General features: G+C 34.0%; 2 protein-coding genes across 2 annotated transcripts; both read right to left on the bottom strand.

Moving 5' to 3' along the window:
• Positions 1-2,496: 2,496 nt before the first annotated feature.
• LOC138331964 (N-acylethanolamine-hydrolyzing acid amidase-like) lies at positions 2,497-11,366 on the bottom strand. Its single transcript, XM_069279872.1, has 10 exons — positions 11,163-11,366; positions 10,095-10,195; positions 9,697-9,766; positions 8,858-8,984; positions 8,416-8,506; positions 7,897-7,976; positions 6,328-6,500; positions 5,510-5,572; positions 5,159-5,254; positions 2,497-4,004 (listed from the first exon to the last, which is right to left on the bottom strand). The coding sequence occupies exons 1-10, from the start codon at positions 11,363-11,365 to the stop codon at positions 3,914-3,916; spliced, it is 1,095 nt and encodes a 364-aa protein (XP_069135973.1). The 5' UTR covers position 11,366; the 3' UTR covers positions 2,497-3,913.
• A 3,497-nt stretch (positions 11,367-14,863) lies between these two features.
• Positions 14,864-21,721, bottom strand: LOC138331957 (26S proteasome non-ATPase regulatory subunit 13-like). Its single transcript, XM_069279859.1, has 13 exons — positions 21,589-21,721; positions 19,907-19,985; positions 19,676-19,710; positions 19,378-19,433; positions 18,854-18,897; positions 18,464-18,550; positions 17,589-17,760; positions 17,159-17,238; positions 16,717-16,842; positions 16,400-16,462; positions 16,047-16,127; positions 15,541-15,657; positions 14,864-15,185 (listed from the first exon to the last, which is right to left on the bottom strand). The coding sequence occupies exons 1-13, from the start codon at positions 21,687-21,689 to the stop codon at positions 15,090-15,092; spliced, it is 1,137 nt and encodes a 378-aa protein (XP_069135960.1). The 5' UTR covers positions 21,690-21,721; the 3' UTR covers positions 14,864-15,089.
• Positions 21,722-25,282: the final 3,561 nt, after the last annotated feature.

Below are 25,282 nucleotides of genomic sequence, written 5' to 3'. Positions count from 1 at the left end.
CGGTAACCGGATTTGTATTTTCAATCAGTATGTGCAGAATTATTTATGGACAAGTATAAGAATCGACAAAAGCCTGACAAACTTGAGTTATGAGTGGCGAAATTTAGTAGCCGTGAAAAAGGTTGGTTTACCGTATACTGAATGAATTACTCGATCTTGATCATCCTCACCTGCTTCGCTCTCTCTTCCGACCTACATGCAATGATAATGGTACCACCCATCATAGCCAGCCACTTGGCGGTTTCATAGCCGACACCTAAATGTAAGAAATACTCTCATCATAATAAATATAAAGCTTTTACCGCCATACAAATGAAGTATCTGGTCCAGAGGCTGATAGTTTGAGGTAAAGTATTGAATATACATACTGTATATTAGAAGCATCCACAAAGCATCTTTATCACTTAACATGCAATGTTCCTGCCATTGTCTCTACTGCTTAGTCAGTATCCATACATACCTGCATTACCTCCAGTAACAACAGAAACGTTATCTTTAGGAATGGACACTCGAGGAAATGAAGTAGTTCCCATCTTGCAGATATTGATCTATCTAGATACACAGTACAACTATTCCTACTTCGGTAATTACTATATAATGATATAGCATACAAACAATACGATCACTGAAGCGCGTCGATAGGAAGTGAAAAACTAGAACGCAGGCATTAGGTTCGTCATGCATCCACTCATATCAGATATACTTTGAATACATAAAATGAGCACCATTTAAAACACTTCAGCTGTATATAATGTCGTCAGAAGTAGGGAGATATTTAAATATACCAGTAAACAGCAGGGTATTCTGTCAGACGTCAAATATGTTCTGTCGCTTTACACTTCTATAATACTATGAATTATGTATTTTAAAACTTTTCATTTTTCGTTATATTTTATGTGCAATATACCAGTAAGTGGACTATATAATTAGTATAGCATGTGTTTTAAGGGTGTTTAGCCTTAGTGCACGTGAACCGAGGATTTTTTTGTCTATGAATTGATTATTTCCTCGGGTTTCCACGACTAGTGTGCGTGGTTGACAATAAAAATCAGGGTACGCTAATGGTGGTGTAGTGCGATTCGTGTCATTAGACATAATAAAGGTCTTCTCCCATAGGAATTGTTGTGCATTAACTAGGTCTGTAATCCTGACAATACAATGATGCTTCCCCAAGTGGCAAAATGCCTGTGATTAGGAAAACCGTATGTCATTATAAAGCTTATCACGGTCAACCTCTGAAGGAGTCGTTTTCTGTTGTGGTGTTTTCAATGGCATCGCATTTTCTTTTAAAACTGAAACTCAATGCATATACATGTAACGTTAAGTGAAGTGTGCATGACGAAGCCCAATGTTTCCTTCATGATAGAACACAACAGAAATGAAACATGGTGCCGCAAAGCATGCTAATATCCCCGTGCCTCACAGTGGTATAGCGTTTTACAAGGGTGATACAAAAATATTGGGTCCATGAAAAATGTTTTAGGTGAGGCGAAGCCTCGTAGAAAAGTATTAAAATATCCAACGCTTTGAGATCTGTTACCGAAACACAATTAATAGTAAGTTGAAGAAATTAAGCCAAGAGCTAATTTCACTCATTATATATCATTATTCTCATTTATGTATAGATTTTAATTAAAATTACCAAAATCACTGTAACTGATATTTGAGAGGTAGGTTTAAAAGGAACAAAAATTGTCTCTTTCAAGGTCAACGACCCCTGAACTAAGTTAATAATATATATTTATACTATATGGCGAGATGATCCAGTGTGTTAACACAACAGCGTTTTACCGATATCCAATAATATTGCGAGGCTTTGTTGAAGAGATTGTATGTTTACAGAAAACACAGGTAACCACCACCATCAAAGTTTCTGCGTGCTCTAAACCACAACCCGAAAGGCTTTATTTACATATAACCTGATAATAAATATTTCATTATGAGAACTGATGTTTCCATTCTTGGGATTTCCATTGCGAAGTAGCGAGATTTCATTATACATGCACATCTTTGTTTTAACTAAACAAAATGTAAATCTAAAATGATGTCACGTTATACAGGAATTAATCATGCATATACTTTTTCGTCCAAGGCAGATTTTCCATTGGTGCTTTAATCACTACAGGTAAAGGTGATCACAGCAAGGAAGGCAAAGCAGACAAGATAATAAACACCGCTAGTGGTGAAAACACACGATAAGACTTGAAAACGTCACAAACGTGAGTAGGAATTTACATTTCATTAAAAGTTCCACCTTTAACTAGCTTTTTATGAATAATGTAATACGCGTGCAGTTTCAGAAACTATTTTCTCTGCTTGTTATTGCGTCTTGTTATCTACTTAGTAAACAACGCCGCAAACAGATAATTCAATCTGATGGTGACTTTCATTTTAAAGTTTTGCCACAATAATCACTATGTTTGCTAATAAATATTGATCAGCTTGTCTAATGAGCATTTAAATGATTTACAGTACAAAAAAAAACATCAACCATGCTTGATATTCAGTATTTATTTGTAGTACAAGAAAATACATATCTAACAATATTAACAATTGATCATCGAAAAACGACAACATTAATAATATCAATAACCCTGGTGTGTCATGATTAATCTGGCATATCAAATACCAACACGATAAAGGCAAAATCACAGATAAATAGAGATCAAACAGTTTATTTATTTTCGGATCTGGTCAAACTTTCAGTAAATCTCATTTAATGTACAAAACATATGTCTCGCATAGCACCACATATCAGTTTAATGCACTTAATCTTTTGTGAAAAATATGTAAATTGAATGGATTGTATCAGAACCATATATTATCATTCAGGACAGTTTTGTGATGTTAAAAGTCGCTAGAAGGCGAGGTTAAAACCGAAAACGCTTCATAAAGATCCATAATCTCATGCAAAATACTCATTAATCAATATTAGAATATAAAATACAATTGTCATTATACTGAAATACCACATCTAAGCAATGGTACTTTAGATAAATAAATCATTATCAATTTAAAAAAAAAACACTCTCGAAAAAGAATTGTTGAAAGGAATTCATCATTGGAGAAAAAAATATGGAACCACAAACTTAAACACATGATCTTATGTTATTCGTATCAAACCATAAGTTGTGAGTAGGTCCTTATACCCATAAGTCCAATATCTCATCATTAGGCTGATAAAAATTATCATTATGTAAAATGTGTTATGTACAAATAAATAGAATAACACTGCAACGCACTAACGATAATCATTGTTAAAGATGTACATATATGGAAATAACGATTTCGTTGGAAAATCGTATACATGTATTACGTTTAAAATTCTTTTTATACAAATATTAGTTCATTTTATCCTGCAACCAGCATTGATGTTGTCGGAATACATCTGCCACATATAGTTTTGCTGTATTCTAGAAATTAATCTCGTCCTTTGATTCGACGACCTACAGAAAGACGGACATATTTGCAACAATGTTCACACCTTTCATCTTAATTGTGCATGTTTTGTATGAATGTTGCAGGATAAAAAGTATACATGGTCAGTGTCTTAAAATACAAGCTGTATTTTTGGCTCAGGTCAGAAAGAGAAAAGTGGATCGCCAAAGATTCGCTATTTTTGTTTTCTTCACCCTCGCCACACCTTTTATTTTAAGACACTTACAATGTATTCTCTATACGTATATTAATCAAATATTTGCATAATAGTGTGCCTACTTTCATTCCTGCAATAGAAGTATTTACTGATTTAACACACTTGTTTCAAATATTTAGCAATAAATGAATATAAATTTAAGATAATATATGAATGTGGATCTTACCAATAAATATTCCTTCTAGTAAAGATACAGAATTGCCAATAGTAAAGGAATGTAATAATAAGGGACTTTGCAGGAGAGTAAGGGATGGAGAGTTAGTTAGCTCCATAGACATCTCCATGTCGTATCCAGGCCTGCATCACGGACGGCATGGCGGCGGACATCACCACGGTGTAGGTGGTGTGGCTAAAACATGGAAACTAGTGTCAGACACAGCTCAAATACGTGATATCGGTACATTTTAGAAACACAAGGAAAGTATCTAGCAATTCCAGGTATGTTCTTTTATTTCTAATGGCAATGGAATATTATATCATCCAAGGAAAGCTGTTTTATATCATCAAGTTGTTTGTAAACTATTACTGCATAATTTCTTGTATCAATATAAACTTTTTGAGCAAATCACACCCTAGGAATAACAGTAAAATCACACCCTAGGAATAACAGTAAAATCACACCCTAGGAATTACTGGGAAATTACACCTTATGAATGATGAGCAAATCACACCCTACAAATGACAGAAATCACGCCCAGCAACTGCTCACATGTGGAGGGCTTGTGGTAATATGAAGGGACATCTTAACCACTCAGCCACTGTGGCCCCATAAGAATGAGAGAAATCATGCCAAAGGAACAAATTACAAATTACACCCTAGAAAAGACGAGTAAATTACACCCTAAGAACAATGAGCAAATTACACCCCAGGAACAATGAGCAAATTGCACCCTTGGAACAATGAGCAAATTGCACCCTTGGAACAACGAGCAAATTACAACCTGCGAACATTGAGCAAATTACACCCTAAGTCTTAGAACAATGAGCAAATAACAACCTAGGAACAACGAGCAAATTACACCCTAGGAACAATGAGCAAATGACACCCTAGCAACAATGAGCAAATTACACCCTAGGAGAACAATGGGCAAGTTACACCCCAAGAACAACGAGCAAATTACACACTAGGAACAATGCGCAAATCACACCCTAGGAACAATGAGCAAATTACACTCTAGGAACAATGGGCAAATCACTCCAAAGATGTGAATAAAGAAACTCCTTGAGATGATATATATTACTGCTATATTGGTAACACAAATAAAACCTAATGTGTGACAGAATTAGAGCAGCACATACAGTATAAACCTGTATTACTATATATACATTGGTGAGCTATTCAAAAGTGTTTTAATACATTTTGGCAATCTTACCTATAGTCTTATTTCAGCAAGTTTCAATCTGGCCACTGGTTATGAAATGACTTTCTGGGTTAATGGATAGAAAACACGAATATCTAGCTGCTCAAATATTTCTTTCCATATATAGATTGTCACCACTTACTTGTTTCTTACTGGTACTGTAGACATTACATTAAATAGGTTTGTCTTGCTGATGCTGTCCTGACCAAGTTTTTTCATGGCGTTTATGGCTGGGTCTCTATAAAATTTAATTAGAATGCAGATGAACAGCGATAACATTCAGCAAAGATTTATATTTATTCAATAATCAAATGCAAAATTTGAGATAACTGCAATAAATGGGAACCTATGATAGCATTGCATGCCAAAACAAAATATCAAGAAAGATTATGAGAATAGAGTAAAGATAAAATCAGGCCTTAACTCTTAGCTATGGGTCTTTTTGATTTCTCAGCTAATTATACTATAAGTTGTAAATCTTCATTATACTGACCTGCGGTCATCGTCTACTGGAGGATTGGTCCAGTGGTCATAATTAGTCTCCACTTCAAACCATCTGACAAATCACCAAAAAATGGTTTGTATTGAATTACATAAAATGACTTGACAATAAGTTACATCTCTCATTTAAAAAGTGTAGAGCTTCACATGTTGCGTTGAGCTATCTTTGATACAGTATAACAGAATAACACTTTCATATTAGTAGAACTATAAACTCTGTTCTCTCATACCAACAGGTGTAATACTGGCTGATCTTGGGCAATACACTCATGTCCCCTGAGGATGTACTGCATGGCTACGTATGCAATACAGCCTTGCAACGTCACAGTATCAACAAAATTACTATTTTCTTGGTACAATTTTAACTTTTTTTTTCAGAAACTATGCTGGGTTTACTTTAAAATATGCAAACACCAAAATTTGCATTGAAAATATCAGGCAATTTTCATATATGGAGAATTTTACTTGCAGTCACGTTTTTTTCTAATTTACTTCAAAATGGTGGATAATCATAGTAGTTAAATTGCAATAAAACATTGAGGTATGAGAGAAAAATACTCTTTCATATGTGGATATGAAAGAGTCTTATATTATTGAAAAGCAGAAAGAAAAAAATACCTAGTTAAAGTAATCATTCATAATAAAATATAGATCTTAAATCAGTTTAAAATAAAAACTAGAGTAGAAATGTACGCCTACATACATGTATATCAATCTGGATAAGCCATACATAAACATGACAGATATAGGAATTACAATACACTCTCAACACTTAATGGCTGGGAAATAGAAAATTATTATTGATCCTACTTGTTTTTGGATGGATCCAGAGTCCAGATGTCGATGGGAGCCTCTCTTCCCTTGGTAATGATAGCTCCCTCCCCCGGATTTACCCCGGCCACGATATGGTACACCGACGCCAGGGTGGTGGTGTACGCTAGTTTGTTTATAGCTGCTTGGTAGTTTGTGCTCTCTTCTAGTGTCTGTATGTAAATGTAAACATCAGTTCAATAAACATATATCAAACAACAAGAGATCCCAGAGGGATCTTGGCGCCCACCAAAGAATGATCTACGTCTGACAATAGAAAGAGGGATCTTTTCTCTGCTTTCAAACTTTTACTACATATGAAATTTGAGAAAGATCTTTTCAGTACTTTCTGAGATATATAGCACTAACAAACTTCAATTATCAAAATCCAAGATGGCTACCTGCAGTTGGCCATCTTGTTGACCAATCGGTCCCAAAATGCAATATGCAGGTCCTAGGAGAACCTACATATAAAATTTGAGACCGATCACTTCTGTACTTTCTAAGCGTTAACAAACTTCAATTATCAAAATTCAAAATGGTGGCCTGTCGGCCATCTTGTTGACCGATCGGTCCCAAAATGTGACATGCATAACTAGGGACCTAAGGGAACCTGCACATGAAATTTGAGACATATCCCTTCAGTACTTTCTGAGAAATAGCGGTAACAAACTTTACCTATCAAAATCCAAGATGGCGGCCTTGCGGCCATCTTGTTGACCGATCCGTCCCAAAATGCAATATGCACAATTAGGGCCCTAGGGAAACCTACATGTGAAATTTGAGAGAGATCCCTTCAGTACTTTCTGAGAAATAGCGGTAACAAACTTTACCTATCAAAATCCAAGATGGCGGCCTTGCGGCCATCTTGTTGACCGATCCGTCCCAAAATGCAATATGCACAACTAGGGCCCTAGGGAAACCTACATGTGAAATTTGAGAGAGATCCCTTCAGCCCTTTCTGATAAATAGCGGTAACAAACTTTACCTACCAAAACCAAGATGGCGGCCTGGCGGCCATCTTGTTAACCGATCCGTCCCAAAATAAATGCAATATGCACAACTAGGGCCCTAGGGGAACCTACATGTGAAATTTGAGAGAGATCCCTTCAGTACTTTCCGAGAAATAGCGGTAACAAACTTTAACTATCAAAATCCAAGATGGCGGCCTGGCGGCCATCTTGTTATCCGATCGGTCCTAAAATGCAATATGCACAACTAGGGCCCTAGGGGAACCTACATATGAAATTTGAGAAAGATCCCTTCAGCCCTTTCTGAGAAATAGCGGTAACAAGAAATGTCAACGGACGGAAGGACGGAAGGACGGACGGACGGACGACGGACCACGGACAAAAAGCGATTTGAATAGCCCACCATCTGATGATGGTGGGCTAAAAAACTACCTATCAACAGGCAAATAAATATTGAACGAATCATGTCATGTTCATTATATACATACATTTACTAAATAAATTAATAATATGGTAACAAGTTTTTAAAAATTATGCAAAAAATAGTTTTGAAATAGAAATTTCTTGGATCAGAAACCAGAAGTGTATAGATACTTACATCTCTGATGAGGAAGCTGACAGGCACAGCATCTCTCTGTAGTATTCCTATGAGGAAATTCATCCACCAGCTACCAATATCTATCATAAACAACAGAAACATAAGAAGGCACACAAAATAATAAATAATGATAATTGCAGAAATGACAAGTTTTAAAATTCCCTTCTTGCATCTTATCTAACTTGATTTATCTTACTGATAGGTACTCTATATTCTATGGTTTTAATAGAGGTGTAACAAAATAACATGTCTTAAATTCATACTAGCTACTGGAAATTGTTTTCGAACATTTCATTTATTTAATATGTACTGGAATTAGAATCAACATCAGGCAAGTTAAGAATCTTATTCACTTGTAAAATGAAAACATCAAGTTTATTATTAATTATAACTTCATTTTAATCAAATAAAAATTCCACAATATTTTTTATAACCATGATTATTTGCTAACACAGCTTGTTCAGGCCTATCTAGCCGCCATTGGATATCACACATTTTAGTAACAGAATTTTTACTAACCTCTCTCATCTGCAGTGATAGTGAATGCCTTTGGCCTTTGTCCAGTCATCAAACCAATATATCCAGCGTATGTCACCCCACTATACACAGTCTACAAGTATACATCATAATCTTAATTAGTTTTTCAGTTATTATGAATTTGGCACAGTTTGATTTTATTAAATGTAAACATAATGTCAGATCAACACAGGTTATATATATATATATATATCCTGATATGGAGTTTTAATTAATAAGGTTGTTTATAGGCACAATGAATATTGTATACAATAAAGCTAATAAGTCATAATTGATTGTTTTTAGAACATGAAATTAATTCCCTAGGTAAACAGAATTATATACATTTAAATCAAGTAATATATAACATTTGGTAGATTTAAGCAAGATACTCATTACCTCTAGAAGATATAACTTTGAAGCATTTTTCATTAAAATGACAAACCTGGTTGTTTTTCTGGAAGTCGATGAAGACTGTGAGGTTTCTGAGGAGGTCTGTAAAGCTGAAGTCTAGGTTACGGGCATGCCAAATGACACCTTCTTTATCCTGCATTACAATGCTGGTACAGAATCTGTGAAAGTCAAGGTCACCAAAATATTGGTACATCATTTATATTCATGTCAAAGAGTAGTCCGCTAAACCTGCCTATATTATTAGGCTTTTAAAAAAAAAAATTTTGCCTAATATATATATTAGGCAAAACAAAAACAAAAAATTAAAAAAGCCTAATAATATAGGCAGGTTTAGCGGACTAGTCAAAGAAATATGCGACAAAAAATAATTTCAGGTTTAATAGAAACAAATTAATAACTTCTTTACCTTTAGAATCTTGTAGCCTTTTTTACTGGATTGATATTCATTCTGTCAGTCTGCTATTTGATTTTTTTGTAACGAAAAAGGAAAATTTCAAAATTCAAACCCTTCAAAATTGCCTGTAGGAACAAAATCCTACAAATGTCTTATTCGGGAAGAATTCTAAGAACAATTGTCAGAAGTCAATTTTACAACATTTTTTTTATAATAAAAATGGGAATCATGTGAAAGTTAGTCACATATTCATGCAGATCCTTTTTGGAAAATACAGCCAAATATAGCTCAGGACAATTGAAATCTTGGCGTTCAAAACAGGAGTCACTAGTACTTCTGCCAAGTGAGGAAGTGGGTGAGAAAGTATGGAGCTGATACTCTTATATTGCTGTGGCTATTAAAGGGACATAATGATGGATAGCGGAACTTGATAGGAAAATTCAACACAGCATAATTGGGGACAATTATATACTTACGCTGAAACATCATACAGAAGATTGGCCCCTACAATGTCGCCGAGAGGAATATTTAGATTCTTAGCAATTCCTGCAAACAAATAAAAAAAACATAGAATAGGAAAAATTACATCCCCTCCAAGTGTGCAAACAGGAAGGGAGCACTGGACTCTAAAATTAAATCCATTACTCCACCTCCCAAACAAAGAAGTGTGATGTGTAAGCTACATATAGGTAACTCGCTTGTTAAATTGATAAAAAACATTACAATTTACCACTGTAGTTTCATATTCTAAATGAAGGTATAATAACAAAATTATTTTGGATTTATCGTTTAATTTTATCCCATTGAGAAAAATAATTCAGTATTACAAAAAAATATGTTTATATCTCCTAAGATATATTCTTCTACACCTTACCTCTCATTTCAGCAGCATATGGACTTTCGATGTACTTATCCAGGTCTGCTGCAATCTGTTCCACCAGTGGTAACACAATGGTGGGGTCAGGAAGCATACCACTAAACGTCAAATTAAAATATCATAATCTAACTAAATAATCTAATCTAACTGTGGTATATATAAAACAAAAGCAAGCTAATTAAACGGATATACCAGTAAATGATTTAGTCCCCCGCTATATATGCCAAAAAGTTGTATTTCCCTCATCTACACCTAGAAAACTCATTTACAAACTATGATGCTAGTGCCTAATAGTATTGAAGGAAGAGCCAGTACAAGTTGGTTTTTTTAATCAAGATCAAAGGTCAAAATATAGGTCACAGTGAATATGACATGTTGTTTCAAAAATGTCTCGTCCTGCTAGACCTCCATCATTGTTGAAGTCATCCTCGATACTCCAGGGCTTCTGATCACTTACGATCTCTACACACCTTGATTATCTCATAGCAAAACTGAAGGCAGCTCAGGGGAAAACATCTGAACCAATCACAGGCTAGCAAAAATTCCCTTGGAAGACACCCATAGTGTACAGTTATACATGCTCTTTTGATGTGTATCAAAAGAACTAAATTACCTGTTATGTTTTGTTGCCTCCAGTTTTTTCCTAGTCCACGGGTGTAGAGATATCGTAAGTGATGGGAACCCCTGGAGTATTAAGGATGTGTTGAAGTAAGCCTTTAAACTGTGGCTGGTTGTAGCTTATATTCTCCAATGCATTGATTCATTTCTAGTCCTAGTGTACTAATGTGATATCGCTCATTATCATATTATATGAAATTATGAATTGATCAACTGATTATTTACAACTTATCGGCCTATGTAGCGAGGAGTAATATCAGCAATGTATTAGCCTGTTCGCCCTATCTGTGTCGTTTAGACTCCGACTGATTTGACAAACAAGTACAGTACTGTATATACAGCAAAATAAAGTAATTTTGCATATCTTATCTCATTGTGATTAAAAAGTGTAGATCTAGCCTAATGTAAACAATAACATTAACGACAACACCCCCGCCAAGGTCTTACCTTATCACTTGACGGAACTTTGGGATTAACTCTGCATATGGATGTTTTGTCACCACATGTGTCCATCTCTGATCTGGGGGCAGGTCAAGATTGACCACAAACTTTTCTGGATCTGAGTCGAAGGAGGAAAAAACGCCAGATACGAAAATTATCGTGATCAGCAAAGACAACCATGTCTTAACCGACGCCATTTTGGAGATCATGTGGTTTCGATCATGTGATAAATATCGCGTGATAAATTTCGTAATTTTCGCGGGAAAATCTATTCAAAGATTTAAGGATGTATTCTTCTGTGGTTTCAGTAACGTTAAAGTCTCGTTTCGACATAGATCAAAAACGTTATGAAATTTTCAAATACGATTTATCAATATCTGTAGCATGTGGTCTGTAGCAAATTTTGTCAAAAAATTACATTTCTATTTTTAGTAGATTTTTTCACACAGCGATTTTTAGAAATGGCCCATTTGGCGGCCATTTTGAAATTGTGTCTTTTTTGGCTTTGAGAAGAGCCATCGTTTTCCCATTTTTTACTTAAATTGTTTTTACTTAAATCATCACCGCGTCAGCATTTTCAGCTGTATCGAGTTAATTTTTGCTGTTAATCTTCACTGGGTTCATAATAATTAAAACATTGAACATTAATGTGTGAAATGATACACTTTTGTCACTTTATTTTTACATTTAATGGTAATTTGAGCACTTTTATTTTTTAGTCAAAAATATTGAAAAATAACATATATTTAAATGGGGCAAAAAAGTAAGAACACGGACCCCCCATTTTTCTGCCTGATTTAGAAAGAACAACCCTTTCCCTATTGATATGCAAACTATTGACAAAAGTTTAATACCAGAACTTTTTCTATAAAGTATTAAATTTGACAAAAATGGCTGAAAATGGTGCATTTTGGAGCTCAAAATTAAGGGGTAGGGGTAGCATATGTTGTTATTTTGAGAAAAAATATGACTCTTATTAATCATAACTGATATATTTTTAATGAAGACTACTGGAAAATAAATTCTACAAACATCCATACATATCAAACACCTCATTAGGAAATTATGGCTTTAAATTCTAGTGTATGTGGTCAAAACGGCGAAATTCCAATAAAATCCACTATTTTCTCATTTTGGTATCTTTGAGTGACAATAACTCAAAAACGAGCACACGGACATATGTTTTTTCTTCCATTTTCTTTCATGGTATGAACTCCTCTTTCCAAAAATTCATATGAGAAAAAAAGTTTAATACAAGAAAATTTTGACTTCTCAGAGGAGTACATCCTTAAGTTAGATTTTTTTATTCTCATTATAGAGCTCTGTCAAAAAAGTGAACATTATTATTGGTGCATGCTATATATCTGGACGGTATAGGAGAACTAATTGGGCATTGTTTATAATTTTATATATAAAAAAAGTTTCGACAGCTTAGGAAATTTCAAAACTGAGATAGGCGAGGTAATACTCTGTAGAACACCGTGTTGTAATGCTTAAAATTCCCACAGAGGACTTGCTAGGAGAACTCCAATCACGTGCCTTCTGAATACTTTTTGATTACTACCCTTTTATCTGTGTCTTATTTAATCTAAATCGAGCCGGGTATAACATATAACTTAATTGCGCATGCGTCTGCGATATATATGTATTCTTACTTGTAATCCCTTTATATCTTATATTACTCGCCATGTTTTCACACGCTGTTAATTTTACAACTATTTGTCGTGGAAATGTATATACAGCGCTACAACGCTAATGTTAACTTTATACATGTATATTATTTTAAACATACTTTATTGTAAACACAAAAGACCAGGCACAAGTTATTTCAACTTAAACAGCTGTGTATGTATGAGATAATAAATAACGTTTCTTGTGTCTTGTAATGGTTTTTTTTTCTGCGACAAAAAAAAAATCATGGACCATATTGAAGTGACTTTTCAATAGATGATACTCGCCAGTTCAAAACATTCACGCTTGATTTAATTCCTCTCTGATTTCATGGTTCGATACATATGTGAAGTCGCATCTAGAAAAGGGCATCAACTAGGCAAATTCTAATCAAACGAAGCAACACGAGATTGATCTGGCCTTATACTAGATTGTCCCTTTGAGATAATTATTTATGTATAAAAGTTCGACAGCATAAAGACAATAAAGCAACAGTATATGATATGATTACTTAACCTTGTAATACAAGCGAGTGAAGATCCAGAGCGAAGGAAATCTTACTAAGTAATTGTGATTCATTTCCAACACCACCAATCGGTCCCATTGGTCAGCCTGTAATTTCCAGCAGTATCAAACTGCAATCCTATACAGTTCAATCTATATTTTTGTTTGTTTGTTTAACGTCCTTTTACTAGTAACAGCCAGGGTAATGTAAGAACGGCCTCCCATGTATGCGATGTGTTGCGTGTGTGAAGTGTGTTTTGGGAGACTGCGGCATATACGTGCTGTGTCTTCTATAGTAGAACTCTTGTCTTTTTTATAGTGCTATATCACTGAAGCATGCCGAAGACGCCAAGCATTACACCTCACATTATACAAGATTTCATTGTTTCATATGTCAATCAAAAGTAACTACATTAAAATTTCGGTGGTCAAGCCAACAGTAAGGTCATGCCACAGGGCCTCGTTACTAATGATTATATATATAAGATAGGTCACGTCTATTTACATATGTAAATAGACGTGACCTATCTTATATATATAATCATTTGTAACGAGGCCCTGTGGTCATGCTGGTTGGTTGGCGAATTTTGCTTAACATCTTATCAACAGCTTATAAAAGTAATAAAAGAGCTTCCTTCCCTGCATACATTGAGCTTAGAACGAATAATCATACCCTGCCTCCACTCCGTTCCATCTGTCAGAAATATTCCATCCGTCGTTCAGAGCTACGTCATCGCAGCTACATTGAGCTGTGAGTGTGTATTGCAATTATGCAATAATACAGTGAACACTCAATAATCCGGACATCGTCATCCTAAGCCAAATAAAAGAAGTTTTCCGGACAGCCAAGTTCTTAGTCAATGTGTAAGTTACGCTAATCTGTTAACTCACATCTCCGTCCGGATTGCTAATTTTTCAGACTGTCAGCATCCAGATTATTGGGGGTCCACTGTATTAAGTTTGGGTCAAGTACGTCAAGACTATCCATTTCATCAAAGTATAACAGCTTATACTACAAGTAATGCTAATGCAATCTTGAGAAGAGCTTTTCATATTCTGCCAATTCAGCACTCTAGGCCCTATCTATCAGTTATATACATGTATATAGTGATTGGGGACCATATAATCAATAATTTTGGTGGCCTACAACAAAGGAATTGTGTGTCCTTAAAATTCCATTGATATGGAGAAGAGAATAAGGAATAGTAAATTGACAACCGCTGACAGACAATGCAGGATAGAGGAAAAAGCTGATATGTATTTCTACTGGGACGCAAGCAGTAGTCGTGGCAGAACAGTAGTCGTGATTGAGTGCATATTCTACTGTGCATCCAGATTTCCGAATGTCTAGATCTGCTGACGAATACTTAATGATGGTGTTGTTTTGTTTCTGTGGAAATAATGTGTTTCATGAGATGCAAACAATTAAATTTTTTCCAAATCACGACTACTGTTCCTTCACGGCTACTGGTAGGGTCTCAGTAGAGAAATAAACTATCAATCAGGTAGATACTTCAAAGCCAGACACAAAATTTGGTCATATACATTTTATTCCTAACATTGTTCAATAGTTATGATCATGACAAATGACAACAAAGAATAGTTTGTATAGCTGTCAATGTAAATATTCAAGATGAGTCCAAGCACTTTATACATCTGCGGTCAATCATGTGACACGGTCAAGCCTCACATGACCTGTTGGAAAAAAAATGTCACATGATCAAGGCAACCTTAAGATTAATCTAAGAGATCACATGATTAAGTGAGGATATCATGGGCTTTCACTTCCAATAGTCGTTCCATCTGAGTGACGTCTTCGCACCATTGTTCAAGCCTTTTCTGCATTGTGGAAACCTGCAGTCAAATATGTTAAGCATTAGAAAAGCTAGATATTTTATAAACTTTTATGTAAGTAAATGCCTTTTGTCATTGTGATAACTTTATATGAAAGAATATATTAAAGTTGTAAAGTTGCCCAAACTCTTATCCGATATACCATTTTTTTTTCTTAAAAATTTTATGCTTATGTTGATAAAATTTAATACTGCTTAGTAGAATCTCAGTATTAGGCCATGTTACTACAACAGCTATTCAACAAACTTTTTGTGACTATATCGGCTAAATCTTGATAATTTTTGTTCTAGTTTTCAGCCTGTTTTCAGCCTGTTTTACGACTTTGGGACCAGGTCACTAGTTGTTCTTATCTTACCTGTTGAAGGTCAAGGACACGAGGCTGTACCCATGTCATGTGAACTTTCTGATCCACCTCATCTATTGAACCTTTCACTAAACCAAGACTTAATGCTTTCATCACCAAGAGCTCAATCTGAAACACATCCAAACACAGGTCTCAAACTCCAAATGTTAAAGCTATTATTCATTTAATCAAGAGTTCCAATTATTAAATCAATCAAGTTTTATTTGTACTCTCTTTCGACTATTCTAAAATCATCTCGTTTGAATCGTTTAAACATGATGTAGTTTTAATGACAAACTTGACACAATGGAATGTTAAAGCAGTTTGCTTATTAATAACACAATCAATGGGAGATAACTCAGAAAATATATTAGGGATGTTTAGAAAGAAAATTATTATTTTGACAATATTTTTTACCGTACAAAGAATAAAAAAAAGGATTATGCAATGGATATTTTATGATCAGTTTTATCTAAGCACTTAAATGTCAAATTGAAATTACAAACATGTTTAATTACCTCATTTACAGGAAGTCGTGTTTCATCTGCTATTTCTTTGAATGTCAACTGACGATTAGTTGCAGGTCTTTTAAATGTCATCTAAAAGAAGGAATACATATGTGTATGTATCTAATGATATATCTTTAATTCTCTCATTCATTTCTCTGTAATTAAACATGTGAAAGAATTCTTGAAAAATAAATTTTGATGTGCATTATTTTGCTGACAACTAGTAATAAAAAGAAAATATTTTGAATCTTTCAACAATCTAAGGTATGAAAACTTTCTATCCAAGGAAAACATCATAAAAGCAATATGAATCCAGATTTTGAAACGATAACACAAAGCTGTCCGTGATGATCAATACTTACTTCCATGAGACACAGGAGTGAAATCTTTTGTCGTAGAGGTATTTCATTAGCTGCTAGATCCGCCTGAAATAAATTTGAGGAAATTTAAGGATATAATCTAGTAGGGTAAAAACACCATTTTCAAGTTACTTGGCAACAGTCAGTCATACAGGCAGTAAGTCTGTGTCTAATGGTACAAAATTCGCATTTTCCCCTTAATTCAAAGATAACCAATTTCGCATATGTTACAATTACAGGTAATTACAGTCCATTTTAAGATTTCCTGAATTCTCCATTTTACTATATTTTGTTATATGTTAGCTGTACTGATTACTCACCTGTGACACCCACTTAGACTTGTACTCCTCAAACTTAGCAATATCACCACTGTTGAAAGCGAACATTAAATCAACCAGCCATGATTTATCAGAGGCCTTTAAAGATTCCAGGATAGGGTGGGCAAGCTGGGGAATGGATGAAAATAAATGTAATACATCTTCTATCAGACCATAGTTAACACAATGCTTATGTAAACCAAAAATATTCTATGATATACACATGTGCCAGTTTTCTAAAACAACACCACCAAGTATAAGATTATTCTTCCATCAGATTAATGTTGATTACTATCTGTAATCTACATAGTTAGTTTTTTTTAATGGGCAACAATGTTCAGTTTTCACCAGCACTATTGAAGCATTATTATAAGGCATATCTGTTCAAAATGTGGTAAAAGTTAACTTCAACTTCAATAGACATCTGATTTTCTTAATTACGTACCAGTTCACCAAAGTTGTATACTCCTTGTCCCAGTAAGGCCGCTAATGCCAAATTAAATGATCTCTCCACTTGTTCAGCAGCTAAAAAAACAAATTCTTCATTAAATACACATTCTGTTCCTTCAAAGTATTAAATACAACAGGTGTAAACATTTTATTTTTTTAAAAGTCTATCAAAAATGACAGATCATTTAAGTCGGAATATAAGTCAAAATAGTGAAAGATTTTCAATTGTATTCCTCATCTGTAATATTTTTATATTTAAATCTATTTGTTATTTCTTTCTAAAAGAGAAACCATCTCTACTCTAGCAATAAATATCCCCATCTCCATATAAAATTGTGAGGGAAAAGGCTGAAATTGATATTGAAACCCTTGTCATTAGGTCATAACAGACATACTAATATTGTAGTAAATGTATCAACACTCACAAGGAATATCATCCAGGTTGGTACAGCCGAGGTAACGCAGGGCCTCCTTATAATATTCTGCATGGTTACCCATAAGTTTGTGGTAATTACTTGAGAGTTCATAAAATCTGCCATGAACAGGTGTTATACCATCTATCTTCTCCAGGATGTCTCGACATTCTTCCATTAATGTCTACAACAAATGTTTTGTTTTAATCACATACCTGGTAACTTATCATGGTGCTCCTTTACACAGGAATCTTTTGGTAAAGCTTAAAGATGATCCACCACTGACAAATGGTATTCTCAATCAAAAACAGGAGCAGACGTATAAGAATTTTTTCGCCAGTAACCAAAGTTACTTACTTTATTCTATTACATGTACCACCATTGAAAAGTTTGAGCTTCTAATTTCACTTCAAGATAAAGTAGTACCTAAATATAATTAATTGCATCCTAAAAAAATGTCATGGCAGTATATCCTAAATGGAATGAAGTACTGATTGTGCATACACAAAATACAAAATTAATTATCTTAAATTATTGTTTGTGTTCATTAGACATATATATATACACGATAAAACACCAATAAATGTTCAAATGATGAGTATCATTTATCCTCTGTTGGTGGTGGAGAACTCTTTCCGTATTCATTCAATAACATCAACATTGCACATCCAATATTACTATTCTGTAATATTAGACAATTTGTTTACATGAAACATTTATTAGAATGATGTTAATATCTCAATTACTTTAATTCATCAATAAAACACTTAACAAGTGATGAAAACAAAATTGTAACTTTTCTTTACTTTCAAAACACTGATTCTGAAAGTTTGGTAACAATTAAATGATATTTGAAAAGCGATTTTTGCCAACTATTATTGTAATACCTTTGTGGTCTCAAGGTCTTTCATTTTGAGTCGGATGGTTCCCATTGTAGTAAGACAGAGCACTCTTGCTGTCTCAGTGCCCTTTACCTATGGAGAAAATGTATCATTTTGTGAAATTAAACCTGCCATAATTTGGTGTTGGACTATATTTTAACGACATTGTATTTAAATTGATCTCTTGATACTACCCAAAAGAAATTACAATTCCACAACTATTTACATTTCATGCTAAAATTTTGTTGGGATAAGTCATAAACAGATACTTTAAGAGAGAAACAACATTTTCCCGGATTACAGGTCACTTTTCGTTTTTCAAGATTAATTGGTATACATGAACATGCCATGTACTATGTGCCAGGAGACAACTACATGTATTATACCCAAACTTACCTTTTCTGTTACTTTTTCAAGAAATTCAATCGCATTTTTAGGATCTGAAAAATTAAAAACAAAAAGAAAATGTAGAACAATAGAACGGGAAATTCCACAACAGGACCACAAGTAAATGGAAATCACCAAGTCAATGACACATCTGAAACATTTACCGTTATGCTTGTTTAACTACATCTATATAAGAATATGGAAATCTTTTATATCATCTGCATATAAATGTGTAGAATTTCTCTAGCCAGCTGTTAATTACCTGCTTTACAACTAGTAAACTGATCATTACAATAATGGTAACCTCTGGAGATGTAATTTCAACATGCTTTAAATAAGAATGAGGAACATGCATCTTTAGCATTTAATACATGTATACATATCAGTATTAACATCAGAGTTACAGTATGTATGACAGCTAACCTGAGCCAGATCATATCAAGTAAATAGTGAATTTGGTTTGATACATTTTTGAGATATTGGGTCATCAGTATATGTATAGATCAAGCAAACTTGGTTTATAATTTGGTTACCTGTGATCTGCCTGACAACATACACCACCAATTCCACCAGGGCCAAGGGGTTAATTCTTCAATGAAATATCAAAATTTCAAAAATAAATGTTATGCATGTACCTCCTTGTAAGAATTTCACATGTCTTGCCTTCTCATCAGTAAGTGTAGAAACGCCTGGATCTAACATCACATCCCTACTTTTTGTTTATCTTTAAAAAATTTTGTGTTAGACAAGACTGCTTTACATCATCACACACATGTAGTCAAAAACAAATGAAATGGCATTAAATCTAACTCATTAACAATGAAAACATACCTGTGCTCAAAATCAGCTATGAAGTTCTCATACATCTGAAAGTGATAAAAGGTAACTAGCTTTAGAAAGGTATCCTACTATGTAAAATATCAAGATTTTACGATATTCTTATTATATTACATTAGCTATCATGCATATCCCCATATTTATGAGTTCTATAATGAGAACAAATTGTCAGGAATAATATCATCACAATGGATTGTAGAAATTTTACTATAATATCATACTTACTCTTATGAGGCCATCTCCTTTTGTGAATATTGGATTTTTCACGAACTCTAATAACTTTAACGTTAGCTGATGCCATAGTCTGAAAAGAAACCAAACATATATCAGTCAAGTAATATAAAACATCAAGAATAATTTGTGGCATAAAAATCCTCTGAACAGAAGAAGACATTTTATTGTAATTAATAAAATATCCAAATATTTAACATCAAGGGCAGATTGATCAGCATTATAACTATTTTGTATAAATTTAACCACTCTTCCCATTCTTTTTCATAATCATTCGAATATTTGTCCTGTAAACTCAACTCAAAACCCTGGTTTGAATATATCCTTCCCAAGTTTAACAGCTCATATGATACAAAATTGTCAGCCATTAAATGTAATAGAAGCTGTAAGATATACAACCAGACAGAGGTTTAAACCCAGTACCTCCAAACACTAGCCAGAAGCTCTATCAAATGCAATTGATCTGCCATATACCAAAATAATCGTTGGCAATCTAACTGATCCTAACAATGACACAGTAAATGGTTCCACAAGTTCTCTTGTGACCTTTCACATAAAATTACCACCTGGTGATCATTTTTAAATCTTAGTTTTAAGTTTGCTTCATGCTGTAGGCACACTCCAGATTATTTCAGAGTGGATATTGATGGGGAAAATTTGAAAATATCTAGAGAAAATCCATCAACAAACAGTCACATAATGATTTTGAACTATATAGCCACCCAGACATGAAAGCCTACTACCCCTTAATTTACTGTGCATGTGTAGTGAAGCCTCAAAATGGATCATACAGTGTACACTCAGACACTTAAAATATATTGTGTTTCAATACGACAAATTAAAGTCTTGTAGCAATTAATCATTCTCAATACTCCAGGGGTTACTAACACTGTCACCAATTTGATACTCACCCTTGGAGCATGCCATAGCTAAACTAAAGGCAGTTCAGGAAAGAAAAACTGACCACAAAGGCAAGTATCAGAGACTTCCTTCAGACTTTATAGATTACAGACACAATGACGTCCAAATTCAAATCCACACAGTCATCCACACATGTCAGTGTACATTTCACAATTCTGTTGATGTACATCAAAGGACCAAACTACTTGTCTCATTCACAGAGCCTTCAGCTTTGCTATGGCATACCCAAAGAGTGGATATACATGTAATACAACAGTGACCCTGGGGTATTGAGGATGAGTAACAATATAAATCAACCAATGATTCAATGAAACAAATTTCATTATTTGCAAAAACATAGACATTATATCTGTGAATAGTACAGTCATTAAATTTCGCCCTGTCGTGCGTTTTAACAATATTTTAGTAATATTCGGCCAGTCCTTATGATTACAGTAGTTTCATTGTTCGTGTGTTAATTAGTTATCAAGAGTACATAACGTTAGACACAATGACAATGCCTTCAAATTATTCAATACTTCCGTCATATTTAGGTAATCCATTGATCTTTTACATTTCGATCATTTTTATTCTGATAAAATGATAAAATGATCATTGAAAATATAAGCAAATTACTGAAATTAGTAATAAGTAATCTCAATTTTGATGAATCATGATTGAATGTTTATGTGAAAGTTGCCGGTTTGCCGGTCCTCAATATTTGCTGTACCATCTCAGCCAATCGTTATAATTTTACCGTCAATGTAAATACACACTTTTTGTTGTATAATTCTTCGAGTTGACCCCAGTCTGTGGCTAAATCCCCTGTTGTTTTCCGCTGTTGTTCAGCTAAATAGGCACCAACGTCCCTAGGCATGGCTTTTTTCTTGAATTTCTGGATACATTGAAGAGCTCGAAAGAGGGGAAGTAACTCTGAATTTCCACTCATTGTTGCAGGACTTAACGTCACTTGCATTTTTTAACTCAATCATTTATGTAATTTGCTTTACTTTATTTACTATATTTAATCTATCTATTTGTGATTTCTCCAATACAAAGACCTTGATATGCAAATTTTCCAATATAAATAAATAATGAAAATCTTTAATTTACCCATTTGCTTGCTTTGTATTGAAACATAGTTACATTTTCATACACTTTTCATCCAACTTTTTATACTAACGTAAATTTGATGAGCTGCATTGCCCGCAAATTTATGTTACACAACCATATAGATTCAATCTTGATTCATATAAATTTACTCTATTTATTTCTTTTAATAATTTATATCACTTGTATATTATATCGTTATATGAAGAATTAAAATAAAGAAAGTTAGCTCAAGTAGAACCCAGAGATTTAAATAGTATTATATCACTGATGAACCTTAGTAACTTTATCATTTTTTTTTTTATTTTTGTAATTTTATTGTATAATCAATGATGTCTATAAATTAACCACCATTGAATGGACACATAATAACCGCACGTTTAATGGAATATTTCCCCAATGACACTTTTAATATTAAAAATTGATATTGAGTACTCACCTACTACAATGTACATGGTTGAAGGACGGAAATCTCGTTTCAAAGATATAATTCAGAAATTTTGCAGATATATCAGAAACCTATATACAAAGATATTGAAAACCGAGTCATTAATTTTCTTTGATGACTGCAAAAGGAACTCCCGGTTTATTTTCCTTTGGCTAACTACTTTAAAATATGTTCTTAAACATAATATGTATACACTATATCATTTTTTGATTTGACTAGTTTTCCCGATTAATATGTTTAAATAATATCATTTTTGAGTTTTGAAATCATGAAAATAAGTTGTTTTGTTGTTGTTGTGTTTTTTTGTTTTTGTTTTTGTTTTTGTTTGTTTGTTTTTTTTTTGTGTGTTTTTTTTTGGGGGGGGGGTTGAGGGGGAGAGGGTTATCGTTTAATTTCTTATTTTTCTAATTTTTCTATGTTATTATATAGTTGACTCACATTTATCCAGGAATTGTCAGACAATATCAATATCAAATCCTTTCGTTTCTACGACAGAAGGACTTTTCCCCCTTATTCATGCTATTGGGCCCAAACCTTTTATCCAAAACATCAGTCATATAATAATCTCTTTTTATTCGCGAATGCTGTGAACCAATATGATAAACCAAATCGATGGTTGAATTCCAACATAAGAATTTTTCATAAAAATTGTAAGTACTATTTCCAATTGATAACACTGACTGTGAACCTCTATGTGGACAGACAATCTGATTAATATACAGATCACCATTATACACTATGTTATGGAGTAATGCTAGATCTATATATATTTTTTATCCCTTTTTTCGTTTTTCTTGTGCAGTATATTTACCTTCCGCATTTACTTTTTTTTAATGTTCTTCTTTATCCTGTTCATTATTATTGTTCAAATTATGTCACTCTTCAATTTGGAGGAATAAAGAAATGAATGAATGAAAGTAACGGTGGCCAATCACTGCTGGCTGTTTGCTGGTCCCCAATTCTGCTTATTTCGTTTGCACCATAACCAATATTGTTTTAATAATTGTTTTCCTTCTTCCGACCTCCAGTCTTCTGGAACAGTCGTCATTTAGGCTGGGTAGGAAACGACTCAGGCACCAAACTTGACCGGGAACAACTAAGTGTTCCATCCTTTATCACTTCTCGTTAGTTCTTGGTACTTGGAAGCCTTCTTTTACATGTCTCCCAACACCCCTTTATGTTCCTGTGACCATCACTATGTCTGATTTTAGTTGAGTACATGTCAGTACCTCTGATAGACTACTAATGATATACAAAACAAAAATAGCAGTAGCATTGTAGAAAGGTCAAAGATCAAATTTTACAAAACAGATTTTCGTAATATTCTGGTTTTCAGTCAACTTTGTTGAGAGCGCACGATACTAAAACAGATATGTGGATGTTTTTGTAAGTAAAACTATTACTTTGCTAGTATATAAACTACAAGGATGGATTGTAACTTTGTAAGGACCAGTAACTTTTAGGGTCAGTCGGTCCTTATCCTGAAAAATGTCCTTAGGGAAAACACTGAGCATTGAGGATTTATATACATCAGGATAGAATTTGTGCTGGTGTCCTTCTGTCGTCACTGGATCCCACAAGACCAGTCCACTAATTGACTGGAAATGGTTATTTGTCATCCACTGACCGGAAAATAAAGGATGAAGACCCTCAAAGGTTGAATCTTCTGCATGTCGTTCTACATGATTTTATGTTCTGAAAGATTCCAGCGAGTCCACGTTCCTTGCTGGCATAACATAACTTACCTCACGTTCACTACCTTTGTGTCGTTGTTTCTCGCCTGTAACAACTGTTAAGTACTCTATCTCACCCCTTCCCTCCTACTTTTCTCCACTGGTGCTCGTCCTCCCTACCTTATCTACCAACACAGGTCTTCCCCCCAATCAGGGAATCTTGTATTTGTTTATTGGTGTTGTAACCTACGAAATCCGATTGGGCTCACTTTGGTATAACAAAAAAAAAATCGCTTAATTGCGCGAAACTATCGCGTTATTATGTGAAACTTTTGGCGTAGAGTTTCGCGTAATTATGCGAAACTTTGACGTTGATTATGCGAAACTTTTGGCGTTATTACGCGAAACTTTGAATACAATATGTAGGCCTAATTACATTGTTTGAGCCCTCGAAAGCCACATTTTGATTCCGGAAGCCACATTTAATATGGACGAGCAAGAACTTTGTCATCTATACACATGACTTTGTCCGGAATGCTGAAGTTCACTCAAAAGATATGTTGAAAAATCGTTTAAATTCCAATTGATTTAGATACCGCTTTACAGCTGATTTGCTTTTAATAACTTTCAGGCGTTAAGCTACAATATACTTCCGTACTCACGTGCATCCACATACTTTTCATGTTCATTTTCTTTGCTTGTATCTATACTGTTGCTCTTCCTAACAAATCCATTGATGTACAATGAATTTTATTTAAACGTTCGCGTTACTGCTTAATACATTTTATTGTTGGAAATCCAAATGTATATGACAAAAATTTCCACTAATCCCATTGTCATGCGTAGCATATGGACTCGGATCATTTTTAGAAACATCAGTTTAATATTAGTGTTGTGACGTCATAGTCTTATAGATATTTAACTTTTAAATTCCACTATCCAAAACATTGAGTTCGTCAGGGTAGTGTCTTATGGCCATCCTTTTTGTTACTAACAAGCACCTCAAATAATCCTATTGACATTTTTCGCAGAAAATTCTTATCTTATACATATTAGAGATCTCTGATTCGTTTAATGTGCATATAGGTGTTAAACTGCCCCGGTAAAATATAAAATACAGACTTCCGATTGTTTAATTTGGGTGGTAGTCTATAACATCTTAAAACAAAATATTAGTTGTTTAAAGTTTCGCGCGTAATAAAGTAAAAAAAAAAAAGAGTTTCGTTTATTTGTTTCTTC

Source organism: Argopecten irradians, chromosome 1 (assembly GCF_041381155.1).
Source record: "Argopecten irradians isolate NY chromosome 1, Ai_NY, whole genome shotgun sequence".
NCBI lineage: Eukaryota > Metazoa > Mollusca > Bivalvia > Pectinida > Pectinidae > Argopecten > Argopecten irradians.
The sequence above is the reverse complement of the archived record's forward strand: the minus strand, read 5'-3'. Positions and strand labels throughout refer to the sequence as shown.